The 23,474-nt window shown below is 41.0% G+C and overlaps 2 protein-coding genes across 3 annotated transcripts in view; both read left to right on the forward strand.

The window, feature by feature from the left end:
• Positions 1–17,906, forward strand: part of LOC139473495 (carbohydrate sulfotransferase 11-like) — a 78,873-nt gene extending 60,967 nt beyond the window's left edge. Inside the window, exons 2-4 of one of the 2 annotated variants that reach the window (XM_071256113.1) lie at positions 16,048–16,198; positions 16,414–16,532; positions 16,627–17,906. In XM_071256113.1, coding sequence (XP_071112214.1) covers positions 16,057–16,198; positions 16,414–16,532; positions 16,627–17,736 — 1,371 coding nt within the window. In that variant the 5' untranslated portion in view covers positions 16,048–16,056 and the 3' untranslated portion in view covers positions 17,737–17,906. The remainder of the gene's footprint in view (positions 1–16,047; positions 16,199–16,413; positions 16,533–16,626) is intronic. The other variant, XM_071256114.1, reaches the window with a different exon arrangement.
• Positions 17,907–20,167: 2,261 nt separating this feature from the next.
• On the forward strand, positions 20,168–23,155 carry LOC139473529 (uncharacterized). The gene is made up of 3 exons (XM_071256149.1): positions 20,168–20,279; positions 20,805–20,941; positions 22,055–23,155. Exons 1-3 carry the CDS (start codon positions 20,168–20,170, stop codon positions 23,153–23,155), a joined length of 1,350 nt encoding a protein of 449 aa, XP_071112250.1.
• The last annotated feature ends 319 nt before the right edge of the window (positions 23,156–23,474 follow it).

Consider the following 23,474-nt stretch of genomic DNA (forward strand, 5'->3'; position numbering starts at 1 on the left):
ATTTAAAGTGCACCCCCCCCCACCCACCCCCCCCCCCCCCCCCACCCCCCCACACACACACACACATCGATATATTGCTGAAACACCCGCACGTTCATGCACGTCTCAAGTACCCTTCTGTATAACTGTTATCAGCACCCAATACTCTTTACACATCTGAATGATATCCAGATGTTTTATCAAATATGCAGAATGAATTTTAACCACGCGAGTATACTAAAGGTGTGTTCGTTTGGCTTCACGTGGTTTGAACAGTATTTCATTTACATCCCAGGGAGCCGCTTGGTGTGGGAGGAAGGCGGGCCTGATGCATGTTTTAGACGTTTACAACTTATGGGAACCCCACACGTTCGGGTATGGTGCTGACAAACCTGGAAACATAATCGGGGATTCAGTCACAGATTTATGGCGTACCCAAGGGACGTAACCCTGCACAGCTAATTGCGACGCCTTCACAATAACATCGAAAGAAGTCAATACAGTCTTTGATACGTCTACCTGATTCATCTGCTGATACTATAGTACCCTTGTATGCTTACATTTAACCATAATTCATCGCATGCATACGCGAAACATCAAAACAAAGACATCCTTTGTATCAAATCGTTTTGTCGAAACTGTGTTTACCAATATAGTTATAAAATATTAGAGAACTTAAATCTTCACACGATGAGTGGATCAAACAAGTAGGGACAAATCCCAAGACATGAAGTGTGAGGAGCACCAACGACTGGTACACTGATGCCCATGGTGGAGTCCGCCATAAACAAACTCCAATCTCCTGAATTAGTTTGAACCACATGAACGTATGTGGCGAGACTTTAACAAATGAAGGCTTTTTCTTTATGCATTTTATCTATATAGAGAGAATTAAAGGATACTCCATGATCTTTTGTCGTGATGTGATGTGCCCTCTCACTTTAGACGTGTAACAGTTTACATCTAGATGTGGGTGAGGTGAGGTTTAACGTCGCGTTCAAGATTTTTGCACTTATATAGCGACATGTGCGTGTGTGTGTGTGTGTGTGTGTGTGTGTGTGTGTGTGTGTGTGTGTGTGTGTGTGTGTGTGTGTGTGTGTGTGTGTGTGTGTGTGTGTGTGTGTGTGTGTGTGTGTGTGTGTGTGTGCTTGTAATTAGTCCGGACTAATGCCGATTTTAAAGTGCTAGCCCACTGAGATACCATTCCGCAGTTTTAACATGAATACCCCACTCAGACACAGTATACTGACTCCGAGTTGGCCAGTTCTTGTTTTAGCCCCTTAATGCTGAGCGCCAGGCAAGATAACAAGAAGTACCATATTTGAACGTCTTTTGATATGACGCGTTATAATATGACGTTCATGTATATATGCAAACAGACAGGCGACAGAGACATAACGTGTACACACAAATGCAGACACACATACACACATAGACACACACACATCATACGTACATACACACTAACAAAACACGTACATAGGCATACACACAGCCCCCCTACACACACACGCGCGTTCATGTGTGTTTTCATACAGGCACAGACATATACACAGACAAAGACACCGGCATGGACACGAATTATAGACGAATTATACACGAATAATAGTAAATAAAATATGATTCATTATCAAATGAAAGTCCAGATTTCTAAAAAAAACACTTAGTATCTCTTTTCGTGCAGTGACCTTCAGCGTGTCCTCTATTTTTGAGGCGACTATTAACAGCTTTCACCTCATACGAGTCTCTTCCGCGTTATCAACTATGTCCAATGTCTTACCGTCGCTGGACTGGAGATCCTGACGACTGGACATCCCAGGCACGTACAAGGAAACAATCTGAATATGAATCTGTGTTTCCTGGTTCGAGACATGTACATGTACGGTCCCACGTGTACCCATATCTGTCAGCCAGCCACACACACAGTCCTCTACTATAAGACATTTGGTACTGGGGGTTTCGTCATTCCATTTAAGGTAACAATTATGACATTTTATTGTCTATCATGATGTCCAGATGCCCCCCCGAAAGTTAATTGTATGTATATGAATGTTTCCGACAAATGTATGCTTATTGGATGAAATAGTAACTTGATTGTACTGTACTGTACTGTATTGTTTTGTATTGTTTATATTGTTTAACTTGCCAATACTACTTATTTGTAACAAAAGGCTATTTGTAACATGTACTAGCTAAATTAAACAATAACTTATATCTTGATAACAATAATTTATGATTCAATAAAACTTGATATAAGTTTTTCTTCAATGGAGTATGTATGCATGATGCTGGACGGCTGTCGATGAGCTTGTGTGGATGTGTTTGTGTGGATGTGTTTGTGTGTGTTTGTGTGTGTGTGTGTCGATGTGTGTGTGTCGATGTGTGTGTGTGTGTGTGAGTGTGTGTGTTTGTGTGTGTGTGGATGTGTGTGGATGTGTGTGGATGTGTGTGTGTGTGGATGTGTGTGTGTGTGGATGTGTGTGTGTGTGTGTGTGTGTGTGTGTGTGTGTGTGTGTGTGTGTGTGTGTGTGTGTGTGTGTGTGTGTGTGTGTGTGTGTGTGTGTGTGTGTGACGCGGAGATCAGCTGTCTAAGGCGTGCCATGTTGTTTTATAGAGCTGTTCTAGCTGGTCTTGCTTAATGTGACATCGGTGGGCCAAGACACTTATCTTTTCGCGAGCACCTGGTGTCACTATTTGATAGTGATTCATAAACACATGCTCATGGTAGAGTCAGAATCGTACTATCGACTTTGCTTTTTGGGAGAGATTTCTTATGATTATGGAAAGGGTTTTAAATTTAACACTTTTATTTATTTGTTGTACTTGTTGTTAGAAAAGGGAGAGTTCATATCTTTGGGTGTGTGATTTATACAATAGCTGATCTTTAGCAACTTCAGTGACACATGACTGCAGTTATCGACCTGCATATAACAGTTACCTGTACTTATACAGTACATTGGCTGTCTTATTGTTTACTATGTTCAAATAGTGTTAAATGATGTTTATGATGAATTATTCAACGCACACACAATTATCATAAACTTTAGTAAACACACACACAAACACGCACAAACACACAAACACACATACACACATACGCACGCACGCACGGACGCACGCACGCGCGCGCAGGATTGAAAACACTTACACGATGCTATAATTGGTCAATTATACATTGTACATTATCACATTGAAAATTATGCAATCGGTTGTTAAGAAGTGCGTACGTAACTCTTATCCAAGCAAACATTGTCGGTATGGTCTAATCTCCCTTCCCCACTCCCACCCATCAACTTAGCAACACATACATAGGGCGGTCTTGCATGAATCGGAATGCTAATTGTTGTATCAATAAATACATTGTGATAGTTAATGATATTCACTGGTATGTGCATGTATCAAACATCTATTTCACCATGTGACTGTGTACACGTACTTATTTTGGTTGTTTAAGATCAAGGATTCGGTTTGACCGACTTTTATAGGTTGATACAATCCAGTTGTCCCGTTACATTTCAGTGAAGATCCGGGGTTGAACAGCAACCCATGCTTGCCGTAAAAGGCGACTATGCTTGTCGTAAGATGCGACAATCGGGATCGGGTGGTCAGGCTCGATGACTTGGTTGAAGCATGTCATCAATCTCAATCGCGTGGATAGATGCTCATGATGTCAATCACTGGATTGCCTGGTCCATATTCGATTATTTTCAGACCGCCGTCATATAGCTGGAAAATTGCGTGCGGGTGTTAAACAATAAACAAACAAACAAAACAAACATTGCATTTTAATGTATACGTGGCACTGTGCACCAGACAACGAAAGGATATACAGTGTCATATGCATTAAAGCCACAAATGCCATGATTGAGTTTTTTAATGGCATTTAGAAGTGATACACACAAGAAAGTGAATTTATGGATACTCAAGTGGTAAAATAGTTTCGTTCCGATCATGCTTTATTTGCCAGACACCTCATGAGAATATAAATGTTACAAGACGCATAATAAAAAAATAAAAAGACTTTCGTTGTGCATGGGCTTTAACATGTTTACTAGTCACATATACAGTCCAACATTGTGTAATGTATTAATACATCAATGTATATCATTTAGCACTTAGCTACGATTACTAGCGTCAACCCAATGTCTGTACATGTCTCTATGACGCAACTCCAGTACACTCCTCTCACAATCGGCCTCTCAGATGTGGCACAATATTGTCACTGACTAAAGCATGCTCTTCTCTTGCTTGTATGGAAAACAATTTTCACTTCTGTGTTTGAAAATATTAACAGGATATATGGAATCATAAAACACATTTGTTCACATTGTTTCTGTTTCTCACTTTGGATGTTAAATATTAGTTCAAAGTACATTTTGCTTTCAAGACATTTTGTATCAATTTCATATAAAATTAAACTCTTTCGAAATTTGTACGTTATGCAATTAGCGACGTATTCACCTTGGTGTGCCCTTATGGTATTGATTATATACTGAACCAAATTAAAAACTTCACAATCCTAAAATTTTAACATTTTGACCACTTATCATTGTGGGCCTTTATTGTGTATTTAAACAGTAATGGCCACGTATTGTCTTCAGATAACACCCGTTTTTGTGCAGGTGAATCGATCAAAATCATGTGCACAGCACTATTGTGGCAAAAGTGTTTTTTCACGTGCAACTGGTCACGTGGCCATAATACCGCACGTGTTTTCAGCCATACTTGTTAGCAGTCATTAACAAAAAAAGACAAGAAAACAGTCTTTACGGCCATTTGTCATGCCACTCCTTTCAAATGTGCAACGTGAACATGCCATCGGCATGTTGCAGACGGGAACGTCCGTAGCTGAAGTCGCAAGGATGATGGGTTGTAGTCGACGGGCTGTTTATGATTTACAGACGCGTCTACAACAAACGGGTACCACCGCTGATCGCCCTCGGCCAGGTCGACCACGTGTGACGTCACATGCAGAGGATCGTCAGATTGTCTTACGTCACCTCCGTAACCGATTTTTGAAGGCTACATCAACCAGAATTGAACTGTTTAGGGGTAGAGTGAGTGCGAAAACTGTTCGAAACCGTCTGAGAACTGCTCACCTTCAAGCACGACGGCCATACTGTGGGCCGATTCTGACTCAATTACACAGACGTCAACGTCAATTGTGAGCACAGCGATGGACTCAGAGGAATTGGAATCAAGTCGTCTTCAGTGATGACTCCCGATTTAATCTTCGATTTGCTGATGGCAGGGCAAGGGTGTGGAGGCGCCGTCGTGAACGTTACGCCAAGTGCTGTGTACAGGAAGTTGACAGATTTCGAGGCGGAAGTGTCATGGTGTGGGGTGCTTTCTGTGGCAATGCACGTTCCAGGCTTCTTTTCATCCGTGGCAACCTCAACGCTGCTGCTTACCGCGACTAGGTACTGGCACCAGAACTTCTGCCTTTTATAGCAGCACATGGACCCGGTTTGATCTTCCAACACGACAATGCCAGACCCCACACAGCAATTTTGACAAGGTATTTCCTTCAGAATGCGGGAGTCAACGTCATGGACTGGCCGTCAAGGTCTCCCAACCTCAATCCCATCGAACACGTCTGGGATGTTCTTGGCAGAAGTCTGTGCACTCTCCAGAACCAACCATAGAATTTGCAAGATCTTGGCACCATTTTGCAGCAACAATGGCGTCGTCTTCCCAATCATGTGTTCACAAGCATCACAAGGTCCATGCGTAGGCGTTGTGTGGAAGTTGTCAACGCACATGGTGGCCATACACGCTACTGAACTTGTGTGCCATCAGATTCTCGTGCTTGGGACTTACGATTTAGACTGTTAATGTTATTACCGAATACCGTAGGTGCTTGGAACAAATTATGGGTACCACCGTTAATTAACATCCTTCTTTGGACATTAATGATTAAAAATTACCTTCTCTGATACATTCGTCCGTTGTATATCATATATGGGATTACTTTTGAAAATGTGAGGTTTTTAATTTAACTCAGTATATAAACATGTATGGCATTGATTATATATTCAAGCTATATTAGGAAGATTCATAAATAACCAGACCGCAGCTTACAACAGAACTCGGGGATTAATACTAATTAATTAAGATTTATGTAGTAAGAACTTAAAACAACAAAATTTGCCAGATGGATGCACCGCCAGATAACCAGACACCTGTTACTTAACGAGGTAATGGAACAGCCAAGGTTGAGAAAATGTTCTGGCAAGTTCTCTTCTCACTAGGACAATTCAATTAGTACTGTCAAAATGTACAATGGAAATAAAAGTTTTGAGATGACCCTCCACTGATCACCCTACTAGTATTGCCACCGGTGGAGATGTAGATAAATCGGTTGACTGTCAGTTAAAGCCACCAGTGGAGATGTAGATAGACCAGTTGGTTGTCAGTTACAGGCACCAGTGGAGATGTAGATAAATCAGTTGGTTGTCAGTTAAAGCCACCGGTTGAGATGTAGATAGACCAGTTGATGATTAGCGGAGAGACGCCGTTGACTAGCAGTGAAGAGACGACATAGACTAGCAGTGAAGAGACGACATAGACTAGCAGTGAAGAGACGTAGTTAATAAGCAGTTAAGGGAAGACGTTGACTAGCAATGAAGACACGCCGATAACTAGCATTGAAGAAACGACGTTGACTAACAGTGAAGAGATGATGTTGATAAGCACTGGAGAGACGACGTAAACTAGCAGTGACCAGACGCCGTTCACTATCAGAAGAGAAGACGCCGTTAACTATCAGTGAAGAGATGACGTAGATTAGCAGTGACGAGACGCCGTTCACTATCAGAAGAGAGGACGCCGTTAACTATCAGTGAAGAGATGACGTAGATTAGCAGTGACGAAACGCCGTTCACTATCAGAAGAGAGGACGCCGTTAACTATCAGTGTTGAGATGACGTAGATTAGCAGTGACGAGACGACGTAGACTATGAGTGAAGAGACGGCGATGATTAGCAGTGATGAGACGCTGTTGACTAGCACTGAAGAGACGACGTTGATTAGCAGTGAAGAGATGCTGTCAACTAGCAGTGAAGAGACGCCGTTAACTAGCAGTGAAGAGACGCTGTCAACTAGCAGTGAAGAGACGACATTGACTATCAGTGAAGAGACGCCGTTAATTATCAGTGAAGAGACGGCGATGATTAGCAGTGGAGAGACGCCGTTAACTATCAGTGAAGAGACGCTGTCAACTAGCAGTGATGGGACGACATTGACTATCAGTGAAGAGACGACGTTAACTATCAGTGAAGAGACGGCGATGATTAGCAGCGGAGAGACGCCGTTAACTAGCAGTGAAGTGATGACGTTGATTAGCAGTGATGAGACGCTGTTGACTAGCACTGAAGAGACGACGTTGATTAGCAGTGAAGAGATGCTGTCAACTAGCAGTGAAGAGACGCCGTTAACTAGCAGTGAAGAGACGCTGTCAACTAGCAGTGAAGAGACGACATTGACTATCAGTGAAGAGACGCCGTTAATTATCAGTGAAGAGACGGCGATGATTAGCAGTGGAGAGACGCCGTTAACTATCAGTGAAGAGACGCTGTCAACTAGCAGTGAAGAGACGACATTGACTATCAGTGAAGAGACGACGTTAACTATCAGTGAAGAGACGGCGATGATTAGCAGCGGAGAGACGCCGTTAACTAGCAGTGAAGTGATGACGTTGATTAGCAGTGATGAGACGCTGTTGACTAGCACTGAAGAGACGACGTTGATTAGCAGTGAAGAGATGCTGTCAACTAGCAGTGAAGAGACGCCGTTAACTAGCAGTGAAGAGACGCTGTCAACTAGCAGTGAAGAGACGACATTGACTATCAGTGAAGAGACGCCGTTAATTATCAGTGAAGAGACGGCGATGATTAGCAGTGGAGAGACGCCGTTAACTATCAGTGAAGAGACGCTGTCAACTAGCAGTGAAGAGACGACATTGACTATCAGTGAAGAGACGACGTTAACTATCAGTGAAGAGACGGCGATGATTAGCAGTGGAGAGACGCCGTTAGCTAGCAGTGAAGAGACGCTGTCAACTAGCAGTGAAGAGACAACGTTAACTAACAGTGAAGAGACGACGATGAGTAGCAGTGAAGAGACGCTGTCAGCTAGCAGTCAAGAGACGCCGAGGACTATCAGTGAAGAGACGCTGTTGACTAGCAGTGAAGAGAGAACGTTAACTGGCAGTGAAGAGACGACGTTAACTAGCAGAGAACAGATGCTACTGATCAGCGGTAGAGAGATGCCGTTGACTAGCATTGAAGAAACGTCATTGCCTAGCAGGATAGAAACGCCGTAGTTGTTAACAAGTGATGTATGTGTTGGGTGGATATTAAGCTTTATCAAACTTTAATGGGATAAAACATTGACTGGTCGGCTAGGAGTCAGTGTGTAATGTGTTTGAGTGGGGTACACATGTTAAACTGCGGCATGGTATCTCAGTGGACTAGATAACAAAAAAACGGGTATAAGTACGAACTAGTACAAGCAGCTTGACACACACGTGATATAGGATGTATATATAGTAAGTTTGAACGCGATATGAAACCCAAAGTCACTACCTCACCTAGTTGTATTTTCATCTAAATAATGTGAGTGAGTATGTTGGCTATTACCATGTGTCACCTGAAGGGCAAACACGTCCACTACACAGCCTAGGTATCTTGCTCCGAGTTACTTACTTCATCACGATCATAAACCAAACAATCAGTTACGATTCGGGTCTTGTTTTCATGAGTATGATGCCTGGTTAAGTACCTCATCGTGTTCTCGCTACGACGTTACCACATCACAACGTTACGTCACGAACAGCCAAGGCGCCACTGTAATATATCGTAGAAGACATGTGTATAAACAGTATTGGGTTTAGACAACCACACACAAAGTTGTACAGTCCATGGATGCCATCTGTTTAAATCAAAGATGCTTATAACGCGACAACAGGTGTAGTCCTTGCCCTTAACGATCTGGTAATAAGAACAGTGCGTTGGATTGATTGTTTTATTCATGAAGAGAATGCGTCTATGCATATGTTTGACAGTCAATAAACCATATTGTGTTTAGACGCAACAGGAAACATGAGACACGTTTGTGCAACAGGGCTTAAGTATCTCGCCAGCTGCTTCGAAACTTCCAACTAAAATCAATCAAACACATCGACATCGGTTTCACACATTTTATAAACAGTAGATGGTACTACAAGGGTACATGAGGTGGTAGATATAACAAGGGAACAAACAGTAGATGGTACTACAAGGGTACATGAGGTGGTAGATATAACAAGGGAACAAACAGTAGGTGGTACAACAAAGGTTTGGGTAAGTTTTGCTCTTATTTGCAATGTTTGTAACACATTTTAAAAGAAGATACTTGTCTTGATAGCGGTTCATTGTACCTCAACGGCTTGGACGTATGAACATGTTTGCATTTTAAAACCTATTTTGATCAATAGTTTTGTTGAATGTACATACATGAAGGTACACAGTGAAAAATTTCATGTGTGTATATTCTATGTGTTCAGATAAAATACGCAAAACCTTTGTTCCGTTTAATATTGAAACACAATCATGATGACAATCATTCATAACAAAAACACATTTTCTACAGAGCGGCCTCGTTGATTGACTTTTCTTGCAACGATTCATGATGGTCTCACCCCATTTGTCAGATACCTTAACATTACAAATGCCACGGTTGAGTTCTCCCACTGTCCAATACTTGTTACCCAAGTGGTAAATTGGATTGGCCCCGATCATACCCCATTTCTCAGACACCCCATGAAAATATGACACTTGTAATAAATGAAAATACTTTCATGTGGCTTAATATCCGCATTAATAATTCAACAAGGTGCAATGTATTAATACATAGGCTCGCGGAAATTGAAGCTACTCTAGATCTAGCCCAAGTCTATGAGACGTCATGGCCACGTTCTGACGTTGTTGACAGTCGGCCTGTCCTGTCAAAACGTTAAGAAGTGTAGTCAGATGTACACACAGCGACAAAACGAAACAAGATAACAATTCAAACATACTTCGGCCAAATCCAACTATTTTAATTTGTTGAAAAGGTTTCAAGCCGCAGAGGTCTACAAGCACAGATATGGCTACTGATCCCGCTTGGCTAGGCTAGGTGCCCTTGCGAAATGGTTTCGAAATTTATATCTCCAAAGTTGACAAAACTTATATACTGCCTTAACGACGTCACAGTCAGACACTGATTTAAGGTATATTAGACTGTTCTTTTGATAATGATAGCAATTATATGTGTAGTTTATCGAGAATCCCGATGGTTAATTCTGACTCAATTGCCTAATCACAAGGGCGACGCCATGTTTGTTTATAAACACTGAAAGTAGTCCCTACTCGACCTTTGATATTTGCATCTATATCCGCATATGACCCCAACGGATATTGTTTTTATCCGTTGGCTTTATCCTGCCGAGAAACCTACCCATGGGATTTCGGACTTACATTTTGGCTGGACTAACGAGTCTGTGCAAAGTCCAATCAAAATTGCGTAACGAACTGGACATCCGGTTCATAAACAACATGGATTTCAACGTGCTGATTTCGGTCGACTACAGGATTTGCAAAGAATGTGTACAGACAACTGGGCGTCGACAGATAATTTGCAAATCGTTTCATATTTTTAATCAAGGTGCTAAAGTGAGTTCATGCAGTTCGCGAGGTAAGACCCATTGTATTACAATATAGATCTTGATTAGCGATCAGATTGTCTTGACTTGGCACCGCCACTTTGTTTGAAGCAATTGCAAGTGATATGAGAGATGGAATCTGATTGGTCAATAAGAGTTACAGTCCGTTTGACTCCAAATGAGAACGATGAATTGCAAAATAACTCGAAATCCAGAAAAGTGTATGAAACATCAATACGGTACTTGACCATGAATACCCTGTACCCAACAAAATCTGAATTTTGTTTACTTTAAGACCCATGACGGATGGAGTTCTTTAAGAAACTATCATGTAATTTTGTATCAAAATGTGTACATGACACGTAGGGGGACAAACCGTGGAAGGAACAGCGCAAGCACGGTCTGCACGTGCTACAGAGTGACCGTGTTCATTTAATGACAAGATGCGCTACTCAGCAGATGTTAAACAGTTGATGTTGAATGTGTATGAATTCTTTAGAAGTGAAGCAGAAAGAGCAAAGCCTTTTTATGCAATTAATAAATTCTTGAAACGAGCTTCAAAAGCTCTTTGTGTGTCCCCTCAGAAACTTAAAAATGTTGTTAGTCGACGAGATACAAATAGTCAGGCCAAGGAGGTAGGGAACATGTCAAAACCACGCAAGGTTGATAAATTAGACAGTTTTCAGAGGGATCAAGTCAGACGTGCAATTGTTAAACTGCACTCAGAACATAAGTCAAACGGACTGTACATAGAAAGGCCATAACCAGTCTGGTTCCCTGGGTATGCTGCGCTGGCGCTACAGTGACCCAGGCAATGACTGCACAATGGTCGCCTCCACTAGACGAACAAACATGGCGGACACGCCATGTATTTACTATAGAAAAACTCTAGAACGTGTGGTTAATTTTTTTCTCAGCATTTTCATGAATGTTCTTGCAATGTATTTGTCACGAGAATAACGTCCATTGTTACTTTTAGTGAAGGAAAGCATTATTTAAGCTGTTTCGAGACTCGAAAGTGGTCGTCACATCGGTGAAATGTAAACAATGACACATACCTCATTTTCAACAGTGATATGTGCGTTAATATTTCGTGTCAGCTCACTGTTATCACGAAAACGTATACATATGAGTTACATAGAAAGGTCAGTGCATTCGTCACCACTCGCCCCTTTCCGCAACCTGCAAGAAGACTCGTCCCCCTATCGATGAATGTTATGTGCGAAAATACGACAAACCAATCAGAATGCGCCAAGTTCTTCGTAAAAAATCCACCAGGAATAACTCTTGATTTTACTTATGTCTTGCATCTAAAAATATACCCACGACATAGTTAAATGTGTTCAATCATATATATATTATGTACTCGCTATTCGGCTTGTTCCGGAATAACACGAGTTGATACGAACCAGGCTCGGCAATAACTCCACTGGTGGCGCTATGATCGAGCCTGGAAATTCCAGCCTTGTTCGGCAAGGGTGGAAACTAGACTTTTACAGTCAGTTGACGCCCTTGCCTCGTGAAGATGTATGTTCTTATGTTTTTTTCACATTTTCGAAAAATCAATATTGTGCGAATTCGATGGCAAGTACTTTTTTTATAAACATGAATTTACATAGGCTCCAATAATTATGCCAAGTCGTTCGACACTGTTGGTTTCCAAATCGGGAATGGATCAATTTGAATCCTTATTGGTCTAGCTCTTGAACTTTCGACACTTTCCCCGCTCCTAGTTGCGACACACCTGACATTGCACATTTTAGTACGTTTCGGTATCCAGTCATTCAACGTCCTTTTAAACAAGCTCTCAGACAATGGCGCACCGTCAAATCGCTGTGTGTCCCTTGTCTGATAGTTCTTGACATTTTCAGCATTTTCTTCAACTTTAAAGTTTTGGGTCGGTCGGGTAGCCCAGTGGTTAAAGCGTTCGTTCGACACGCCGAACACTCGCGTTCGATTCCCGACATCGGTTCAATGTGTGAAGCCCATTTCTTGTGCCACCTGTCGTGATATTGCTGGAATGTTGCTAAAAGCGGCGTAAAACCACACTCACCCACTCACTAAACTCAGTTTCAACATTTTCAGCAAGGTTTTCGATACCACGTAGAAACTTGCCAAGGATTTAATCCGCTGACAAATGGAATACCGGATCCATTATTGACATTCGATCCACATTGTGAACTGACCTGTCAGTGCGATTTCTTAGTTTTAAATTACCTTGCGTAAGCGGTAAAATGACGTCATAAATAGGTAATAATATTTCGCGTATTTTTTGCCCCCTTACGTCAGTTCAATAAATGGGCGGTGTTTCACTGCAGTTATCAAATGTGATTGCGTGTAGCTCACGTTCGTGATGCGACATGACACTTGATCGATTATGGGCCAATCTCTCGCTTCGCTTGACGTCCATTGCCCATAATCGACTACGTGGCGTGGAATACCTATTACATACAAACATTGTCCACTATCAATACGAGCCGATAGACCACAAGTCAACTCTACACAGTAATCGCACATTGTATACAAAGTAGGAGTAAAGTAGCAACATGTCACAAAAGTCGACACCACAAGTTTCAAATCCTGTCCTGGCCTACGTTGGGATTTAATTGTTGGTTGACTCCTGCACAGGTTACGAGGATCACGTGTCTATATTTGGACGTTTTGGCGTCTCGCTGTAGTGAAGGTGTGTAGCAGTGAAGGCGTGTTGCTCGGTTTCATGTACATTCAAAATGTTCCCCTGCAGTGAAGGTGTGTTGCTCGGTTTCATGTACATTCATAATGTTCCCCTGCAGTGAAGGCGTGTTGCTCGGTTTCATGTACATTCAAAATGTTCCCCTGTAGTGAAGGTGTGTAGGTCGGTTTCATGTACATTCAAAATGTTCCCCTGCAGTGAAGGCGTGTAGCTCGGTTTCATGTACATTCCAAATGTTCCCCTGCAGTGAAGGTGTGTTGCTCGGTTTCATGTACATTCATAATGTTCCCCTGCAGTGAAGGTGTGTAGGTCGGTTTCATGTACATTCAAAATGTTGCCCTGCAGTGAAGGCGTGTTGCTCGGTTTCATGTACATTCATAATGTTCCCCTGCAGTGAAGGCGTGTAGCAGTGAAGGCGTGTTGCTCGGTTTCATGTACATTCAAAGTGTTCCCCTGCAGTGAAGGTGTGTAGGTCGGTTTCACGTACATTCAAAATGTTCCCCTGCAGTGAAGGTGTGTAGGTCGGTTTCATGTACATTCAAAATGTTCCCCTGCAGTGAAGGCGTGTTGCTCGGTTTCATGTACATTCATAATGTTCCCCTGCAGTGAAGGCGTGTAGCAGTGAAGGCGTGTTGCTCGGTTTCATGTACATTCAAAGTGTTCCCCTGCAGTGAAGGCGTGTTACTCGGTTTCATGTACATTCAAAATGTTCCCCTGCAGTGAAGGTGTGTTGCTCGGTTTCATGTACATTCAAAATGTTCCCCTGTAGTGAAGGTGTGTAGCTCGGTTTCATGTACATTCAAAGTGTTCCCCTGCAGTGAAGGCGTGTAGCAGTGAAGGTGTGTAGCTCGGTTTCATGTACATTCAAAGTGTTCCCCTGCAGTGAAGGTGTGTTGCTCGGTTTCATGTACATTCAAAATGTTCCCCTGCAGTGAAGGCGTGTTGCTCGGTTTCATGTACATTCAAAGTGTTCCCCTGCAGTGAAGGCGTGTTGCTCGGTTTCATGTACATTCAAAATGTTCCCCTGCAGTGAAGGCGTGTCGCTCGGTTTCATGTACATTCAAAATGTTCCCCTGCAGCGAAGGTGTGTAGCTCGGTTTCATGTACATTCAAAATGTTCCCCTGCAGTGAAGGCGTGTTGCTCGGTTTCATGTACATTCAAAATGTTCCCCTGCAGTGAAGGTGTGTAGCTCGGTTTCATGTACATTCAAAATGTTCCCCTGCAGCGAAGGTGTGTAGCTCGGTTTCATGTACATTCAAAATGTTCCCCTGCAGTGAAGGTGTGTAGCTCGGTTTCATGTACATTCAAAATGTTCCCCTGCAGTGAAGGCGTGTTGCTCGGTTTCATGTACATTCAAAATGTTCCCCTGCAGCGAAGGTGTGTTGCTCGGTTTCATGTACATTCAAAATGTTCCCCTGCAGTGAAGGTGTGTAGCTCGGTTTCATGTACATTCAAAATGTTCCCCTGCAGTGAAGGTGTGTAGCTCGGCTTCGTATATATTCATAATGGTCACCTGCAGTAAAGGTGTGTCAGTCTGTTTCGTGTATATCCATAATGTTCCCCTACAGTGAAGGTGTGTAGGTCGGTTTCGTGTATATTCATAATGTTCTACTGTAGTGAAGGTATATAGATTTGTTTCATGTATATTCATAATGTTGCCCTATAGTGAAGGTGTGTAGCTCGGTTTCGTGTATATTCATAATGTTGCCCTGCAGTAAAGGTATGTAGGTCGGTTTCATGTACATTCAAAGTGTTCCCCTGCAGTGAAGGTGTGTAGCTCGGTTTCATGTACATTCAAAATGTTCCCCTGCAGTGAAGGCGTGTTGCTCGGTTTCATGTACATTCAAAATGTTCCCCTGCAGCGAAGGTGTGTAGCTCGGTTTCGTGTATATTCATAATGGTCACCTGCACTAAAGGTGTGTAGCTCGGTTTCATGTATATTCATAATGTTGCCCTGCAGTAAAGGTATGTAGGTCGGTTTCGTGTATATTCATAATGGTTCCCCTGTAGCGAAGGTGTGTAGGTCGGTTTCGTGTATATTCATAATGGTCACCTGCAGCGAAGGTGTGTAGGTCGGTTTCGTGTATATTCATAATGTTCCCCTGTAGCGAAGGTGTGTAGCTCGGTTTCATGTATAATCATAATGGTTCCCTGCAGTAAAGGTGTGTCAGTCTGTTTCGTGTATATTCATAATGGTCCCCCTGTAGCGAAGGTGTGTAGCTCGGTTTCGTGTATATTCATAATGTTCCCCTGTAGCGATGGTGTGTCAGTTTGTTTCAGTAAATTCATTGTGATCTCCTGTAGTGAAGGTGTGTCAGTATGTTTCATGTATATTCATTATGTTCTACTGTAGTGAAACTGTGTCAGTATGTTTCATGTATAGTCATAATGTTCTACTGTAGTGAAGGTATATAGATCTGTTTCATGTATATTCATTATGTTCTACTGTAGTGAAGGTGTGTCATTATGTTTCATGTATATTCACAATGTTCTACTGTAGTGAAGGTGTGTCAGTATGTTTCAGTATATTCATAAAGTTCCCCTGTAGTTAAGGTGTGTCAGTCTGGTTCGGTGATCATCTGTTTTGAAAGTTTGTTCCGTTTAACCAGTCCATTCTGATTATAAACGAAGCTGTTTATTGCATGTATCAATATATTTATAATATTCCTCTGATTGAAGATCATTTTGCTGCAGGTTCAAACGATGGGTTTTCCCACAATGTTGTCATACCGGAGACAATTATGGTCTGTATTCCGCTTTCGCCCGGTCACCTCAGTCCTCCTGCTAGCTGTACTAGGGGCAATGGTGGGATTGCTAATGTATTCCTTCACGGAGACGGTACACCGTGAGTATACAATGTGTGAAGCCATGTTTATCAACATGAGTCTACTCCCTGCAATACTTTAGGCGTTCATCCAACAATGAGTTTACATGCCTGATATCACTCAAATACAAAGTTGTGCCAGGCCCAACTCACTGTGATGCACTATTCCATATGCATTATTAACATTTGTACCTTGTATGACTATATAGTGACATTTAACTGTGTTTTTTAATCAGATGACGAAAAAGGAAAGCCAGTTGCACGATTTGCAAAGGAATCAAGTCATCCAAACATTGCTCCACTCCCATCCGACTTGAAGGAATTGCAAGTTCCATTTTTCGCTGAATCAAATAGAGTAAGCCTCTTCCATTGGCATTCGAAACATTCAAAACATAATCTCGGGATTGTTTATCTAAATAATGTCTAACTGAATCTTCATTAAATTTCAGAACATCGACCTTATCTATCGGAAGAGACGTGAACATCTTAAATATATATGTAGTGTTGAACATTTAAGAAGCCAAACGAGAGAGAAACGGACGGATCAGCTTTGGCACTACAAATCACTGAACATACTCTATTGTCCTCTCGAGAATCACGATACAGTTATATGGAGGAAGACGTTTGAAATCTGGATGCGAAGTCAATCTAGTACGAGGTCAAGTTTTGACCTAGATTGGAGGCAGTTTAGCCGCTCTAAATACAATTTTCCAACACTCAAGGAGACTGAACTACAAACAGAAGCATTTATGACATTGTATAACTCTTCACTGAAAGTTATATACACACGTGATCCTCACTGGCAGCTATTTGAGTATTATGTGAACAATTTTGTAGTGCCAAGTAATGAATCATTACAACTTGGCAAACAGATTACATTGAATCACAAAGATTCTCGGACCAAAGAGGATCTGAAATGTGGCCATAGTGTTACATTTAAGGAATTTACAAACTACCTCCGCTCAACTAATCAATATTCTTCCTTTGCTGGAACAGCAAACCATTGTGATGTTTGCGGAATAGATTTTGACGTCATCGGAAAAGAGGATACTTTCGAACAGGATACCCTGTATGTATACAACAAATTAAAATCCCCCGACAAGGTTTCTGCTTTCGAGGATTTCCAGCGTGAATACGACTTCAGCATAATTGAAGGTTTCGTTGAAACAGCCTTTACTCGGAAAAATAACATCACCTGCATAAGCACCTACTCCATGTATTTAAGATTGTGGCGCCAGCTCCAGATTTGGGGCTACATCAGTAAGAACATAACATTCCCGTACACCAAAGAGGAAAGTCTTACTTTGACGTACACTAAGTTACTGGACGCCACTTTGATGGCATATCACAACTCGGTTCCAATGTCAAGGTCCAATAGATTTGAGGCGATAGGTCAGGCCTACTTTGACCTTACACTAGGCGATTTGGGTTCTGTGAGGAAACCGTTTGAACTCGATTTTCATCTGTTCAGCTATCCTGACCGACCTGCACTTGTTTATTTCAAACAAGGTCCACGTTCAGACTTTACATACCTGGACATTGTTGCGCATCGGGGATAGTTAAAGATATGGTGATAGTTTAATGACAACAATTGTTCCCTGAACTTACGTGTTCCATGAACGTACTTCTGTTACGTTCTTTTATTCCTACTATGTATTATCATTCATGCCCTTACTGATAATGTTTTGTATGGTTTGGAAATTGTATTTCTTGCTTAACCTTTCTCCAATAAAACACTGAACTCACTATCGAAAGATATCATATTTACATCATGGTTACTTTCCTAGAGTCATTAACTTCCTTTTAATTTGGAAGCATACTTTTTTATTGAGCGCTGTATATTAAGTACATTGTATATACCAATTGGAAGTTGTATTCAGATATCACTTCGAATAGATAAAAGTGGGATATTGCGAACAGTTTGTTATACCGCAATGATCGTGGATCTTCCTGGGGGACTCTTAAAGTTCGGGGGCGGTCGGGTAGCCTGGTGGTTAAAGCGTTCGCTCGTCACGCCGAAGACCCGGGTTCGATTCCCGACTTGGGTACAATGTGTGAAGCCCATTTCTGGTGTCCCCCGCCGTGATATTGCTGGAATATTGCTAAAAGCGGCGTAAAACCATACTCACTCACTCACTCACTCACTCAATCACTTAAGGTTCGGTATATTATATCTGGGTTAACCGTGTAGTGAGTCAGTTCTTTTGATTATAAGATTGTTATTTATTTAGCACGATGAACACTATAAAAATAATCAATGACAATACTTTCGACTTGTTTGAACAATATCACCCAGTCAAAGCAAACTGACCATGAAGTCTGGTGCTTCTGAAACAGCGGTGCCAAGAGCGTTAGTTACCACCGGCTTCAGACTTAACAACTGATTATACTAGGTAAGCGGACAAAAGGAAACTATGTGCAGTTCTAAATTTCCTAGCCATAAGTTAATATGTTGTTGGATTCCGTATATTCATCATCTGCATATTGTTTGTGGAGTATATTTCCAGTATCTGTCTAGACGTTGTTGTTTGTGGCATTCTGTATATTCAACTTCAATTTATTCTGCATATTGTGTGTGTTAAAGGGGGCAGTGCCTCTGTCCAGAATATGTCTAGGCGTTGTTATTTGTAGGAGTCCGCACATTCATCATCTACTTATTGTTTCTGTTAAAGAAGGACTGGAAACAGAATGTGGAATATATATAAGAGTTGAAATATTAAAGACGTCAGTGGGGCTCTGCAAACATCAATACAGTGATAATAGATTGATAAAAGATGGATTGGGATTTATCATAATGCGATAAGAATGTGCACAGTTTCTTTTTTCTAATACATATTCACACTCGTCAATGCTATGACAGTCATATATTATATGACCATATACTTTATACAGATCAAAAAGACAAAACGTCTATCTGGTATTGATTTGTTGTCCAACCACATGTGCCCTCCCATGGCTTCCAGTATATTTATTGATGGATACAATGTAAGCCTTGCATCAGGATATATGCATTGTTTAGAACAATAACATACAGCATATTGACAGTAAATTGATCGACCACTCTCTGGTATTAACTTCACATCTGGAGATGTGTTACCCTCAAAAGATTTGTCTCGAAACGCTTGCAGTGTGACAAGAGAGCGTAGAAGGTACGTTCTAAGGTATGTTATATAAATGATATCTTGTAGTAATTTAACGTATTTGTGGTAACATAAGTCCGATTGAAATAAGAACGTACCTGTACATTCATAGTGGGAGGTGAACTTTACTTAAAATATTTACACACTGACACGGATTTAATGGTGCGTACATGGCGTAATACCTTCAGTGGTATAGAAATAAATACACACAGGATTTGTCAGGGGGTGTTGGAGTATATGTACTTGTCCATTTTAGCAAATTGTTCCCTGCCATAAAAGCCCAGTTTAAGTTCTAGTTTTACTTTGATCATAATGCTGTATGCTTTCACTGGTTGTTTTATTACGCTTATACTTGTGTTTATCTTCGCTGTTCATTACGTACTCCTTCTAAGAAGGAAGCTTATCGCATGCTTAGTATTCCTTTTAAACACAAATTAGAATTGTTATCGTGTGTCCTGGGTGTATTTTATGCTCAGTTGATATTGAGTATACATGTTTACTAGTATGAATCTTTGAAACAGTAAACACATTTCAAAGCTGAGACGATCGCGCGAATTCTTGAGACATTTAAATCCAGTTCTAATTCATCATCCTAATGTTGGAGTACAGATTCTAACTATGTCATGATCATACTGATAGCTTGGCAAATAATCTGAATCTGATTATTTCTGTTTTAACTGATCAGTATGAAGGAGTACCGATTGGAGCTTTTCAATGTTACAGTAATATATAGATTTATGAAACAATTGTTTAGATATTGGATTATTTGAATACTCTCGATATCAATGTATGTTCATTTTGAGAAATTTCTTGAACAAATTATGTTGCGCTTCATACATTACATATAGCCATGGTGAGAAGCAGCAGAAGGTGCATTGCGTCTGTGTGTCATTGTCCGAGGTCAGTCGTCCTCCTCCTGATGGGCGTGGCTACCCTTCTGGTGACGAATTACATGATACATCGTGAGTCTTCTTTATACACATAAACATATATCCTTTGAAGAATGGCTTAATTACGAATGAATAAGTCTGCCTGATTCAAAATGAAGAACAGATTCCGTGTCGTATTATCACGACCGTTCATCTCTTCAACGGTTGTTTTTGCTGGAGAAAATGAGAGGCTTTTAAATTACATTTAGATCTGTAACTTCAACCATAACATACACAAGTAGATGTACCTAAACACTCAGCGTATTGTGTTATCTCCATTCAACACGCGTCGGCTGTACATATTGAAACCTTGGAACTCTTAAGAATCAAATAGGTTCAAAATAACATATCTACATGTATCGACATGTGAGGTCACAACATAAATGCAAGATGTGACTTCACAATGCTTGCCAAATACCAAGCTTTAGTATCAGTCAGTTTCGTCCAATAAGAAATTTTATATGGTGACCAAGCCTACAGTACATCTGTAGTTATTCTTTACAAATACATCCCTTAGAATGTATCAGATTTGCTGATGTGTTGAATGTTTTGTTAAAGAACAACACCGTTACAACACGGTAGACCACATGGGCGGTAAACAGTTACTGAGAAACGGAGCTACGACTTCAGGAACTCCACCACTGCCATCCGATGATCTGTTTTTGGTGGAATCAGTTCAGAGCATACCATATAAGGTGCTAAATTTATACAAAAATCCTGCCCTCACAATGATATATAGAAGCATTCAATAGTGATATGTTCGTTTAAGTTTGTGAGGTGGAATTTGGAATGTATTTCGAAAACTTCATAGCCAGTGTAATATGATACTAGCGGAAAACCAACTACGCGAAATGCAATACATATAATTAAAAAGCGACAACATCCTTACCCTAGTTTTAAGAAATCTATCCTTAAAGCAGTGTTCATCGTACCATTCTGACGATACTGCTTACTTTCGAAATTCATTTTATTTTCCGTTCGTCTGTGTCTCTATCTTTCGAATACTAGTAGTCTACATCAGGGAGTTGTTTAACACAAACGCCCCTGCTTTCATGTACAATACCCAAGGCAAATTACAGGTTACAAAATGCACAGATGCGGTTACTACAATCTTCAAAGGATGTGTGGCAATACATTTCGTGCAGAAAAACACGACAGAAATCAACAAAGGGAATGTATTTACGTTTGGGAGACAACAGAGAGCTTGAAATTTTGGCGCTTTTCTGTATACGACTGTGACGTCATATCTTTGGCGTCACAATGAGCGATATGACGTCATAATGGTGACGTGTGATGTAGAGCGAAAGCCTTGCAAAACTTGCTTTGTTTTCTTTAGGGATGCCCACCTCATGTTTGCTTACCAAGTTGCCGTGCTTATATGCTTTCAATGCCTGTCATATGTTCGAGTGAAGTATTACGGTGTAAACAAACTGCTTGAGTATATACAGCGTCATATTTTGTTCGGTGATTCCGTAATTCAGATCGATAACCCACTCAAAACACTGAACTCAACCCATGCCGCTTCACTCAGTATATTTGCTAACACCAAAGAGTTCGCGTTTTATTTAGTCATGGTAGAATGGAGCGCTAAATTTAATATTTGAAACCTCACGCTGCGCGTTCGGTTCCAAATTCAATTTAGCCGGGTTAAATCTACAGGTAACCTAGCTCTACATTGAAAACACAGTATGTTTATCTCCTAATTAATTATGGCCCATATCCTCATAACTGTTATGACATTCAGTTATCAATGAATTTATATGACATTTGTGCTTTGATTTTACTTATATCAAAAACATATGTTACAGACGGATTTAGATAAAGAATACTGGAGAAGACGAGAACACATCAAATATGTATGTAATGCTGATGACCTAAGACGCCTTACGAGAGAGAAATGGACGGAGCAGCTGTGGCACTTCAAATCACTGAACATACTCTATTGTCCTCTCGAGAATCACGATACAGTTATATGGAGGAAGACGTCTGAAATCTGGATGCGAAGTCAAACTGATTCAACAAGTTTTCTCCTGGACTGGGGGCGGTTTAAAGGCTCCGAGTATAGGAACACAGTAACAGGAGAACAAGCAGAAACATTTGTGGACATGTTCAACACATCACTGAAAGTCTTATACACTCGTGATCCTTATTGGCAGTTGTTTGAATATTATGTGAATAATATTGTAGTGCCAAGTAATGAATCATTACAACTTGGCAAACAGATTACATTGAATCACAAAGATTCTCCGTCAAAAAGTAATATTGAGTGTGGCCATAATGTTTCCTTTGTAGAATTCACACAATTCGTAATGTCTTCGAAAGAAAATGGTTCCTTTGCAGGTACAGTAAACCACTGTGATGTTTGCGGAATAGATTTTGACGTCATCGGAAAAGAGGATACTTTCGAACAGGATACCCTGTATGTATACAACAAATTAAAATCCCCCGACAAGGTTTCTGCTTTCGAGGATTTCCAGCGTGAATACGACTTCAGCATAATTGAAGGTTTCGTTGAAACAGCCTTTACTCGGAAAAATAACATCACCTGCATAAGCACCTACTCCATGTATTTAAGATTGTGGCGCCAGCTCCAGATTTGGGGCTACATCAGTAAGAACATATCATTCCCGTACACCAAAGAGGAAAGTCTTTCCTTGGAGTATTACGAGTTACTGAACGCCAGTTTAAGGGCCTATAATAGCTCAATTCCAATGTCAAGGTCCAATAGATTTGAGGCCATCTCACAAGCGTACCACGTCCTTAGTCTTTCCGAGTTAAATGCACTACGGGCACTTTATGTCATTAATTTCTATCTGTTCGACTACAATGATCGACCGGGGCTAATCTATTTTAAACAAGCGCCTCAGTCAGACTTTTCGTTCTTTGATATAATTGTGAATCAGGAGTAGCTACATTTATCATATAATGGGTAGGTTTCTCGGCAGGATAAAGCCAACGGATAAAAACGATAACCGTTGGGGTCATATGCGGATAGAGATGCAAATATCAAAGGTCAAGTAGTACTACTTTCACTGTTTATAAACAAACATGGCGTCGCCCTCGTCATTCGGCGATCGAGTCAGAATTAACCATCGTGAATCTGGATAAACTACAGGAATAATTGCTATCATTATCAAACGAACAGTCTAATATACTGAACATCAGTGTCTAATTGTGACGTAGCTAAGGCATTTTATAAGTTTTGGCAACTTTGGAGATATAAATTTC

This window comes from Haliotis cracherodii, unplaced genomic scaffold (genome assembly GCF_022045235.1).
Source record: "Haliotis cracherodii isolate W230 unplaced genomic scaffold, xgHalCrac1.p SCAF_29, whole genome shotgun sequence".
Classification (NCBI taxonomy): domain Eukaryota; kingdom Metazoa; phylum Mollusca; class Gastropoda; order Lepetellida; family Haliotidae; genus Haliotis; species Haliotis cracherodii.

Excerpts from the sequence above, each read along its gene's own strand:
- LOC139473529 (XM_071256149.1), top strand. The coding sequence starts at position 20,168 with ATGGTGAGAAGCAGCAGAAGGTGCATTGCGTCTGTGTGTCATTGTCCG. Across the intron at positions 20,280-20,804 it reads GACGAATTACATGATACATC|AACAACACCGTTACAACACG; the intron begins GTGAGTCTTCTT and ends GTTTTGTTAAAG. Across the intron at positions 20,942-22,054 it reads TTCAGAGCATACCATATAAG|ACGGATTTAGATAAAGAATA; the intron begins GTGCTAAATTTA and ends CATATGTTACAG.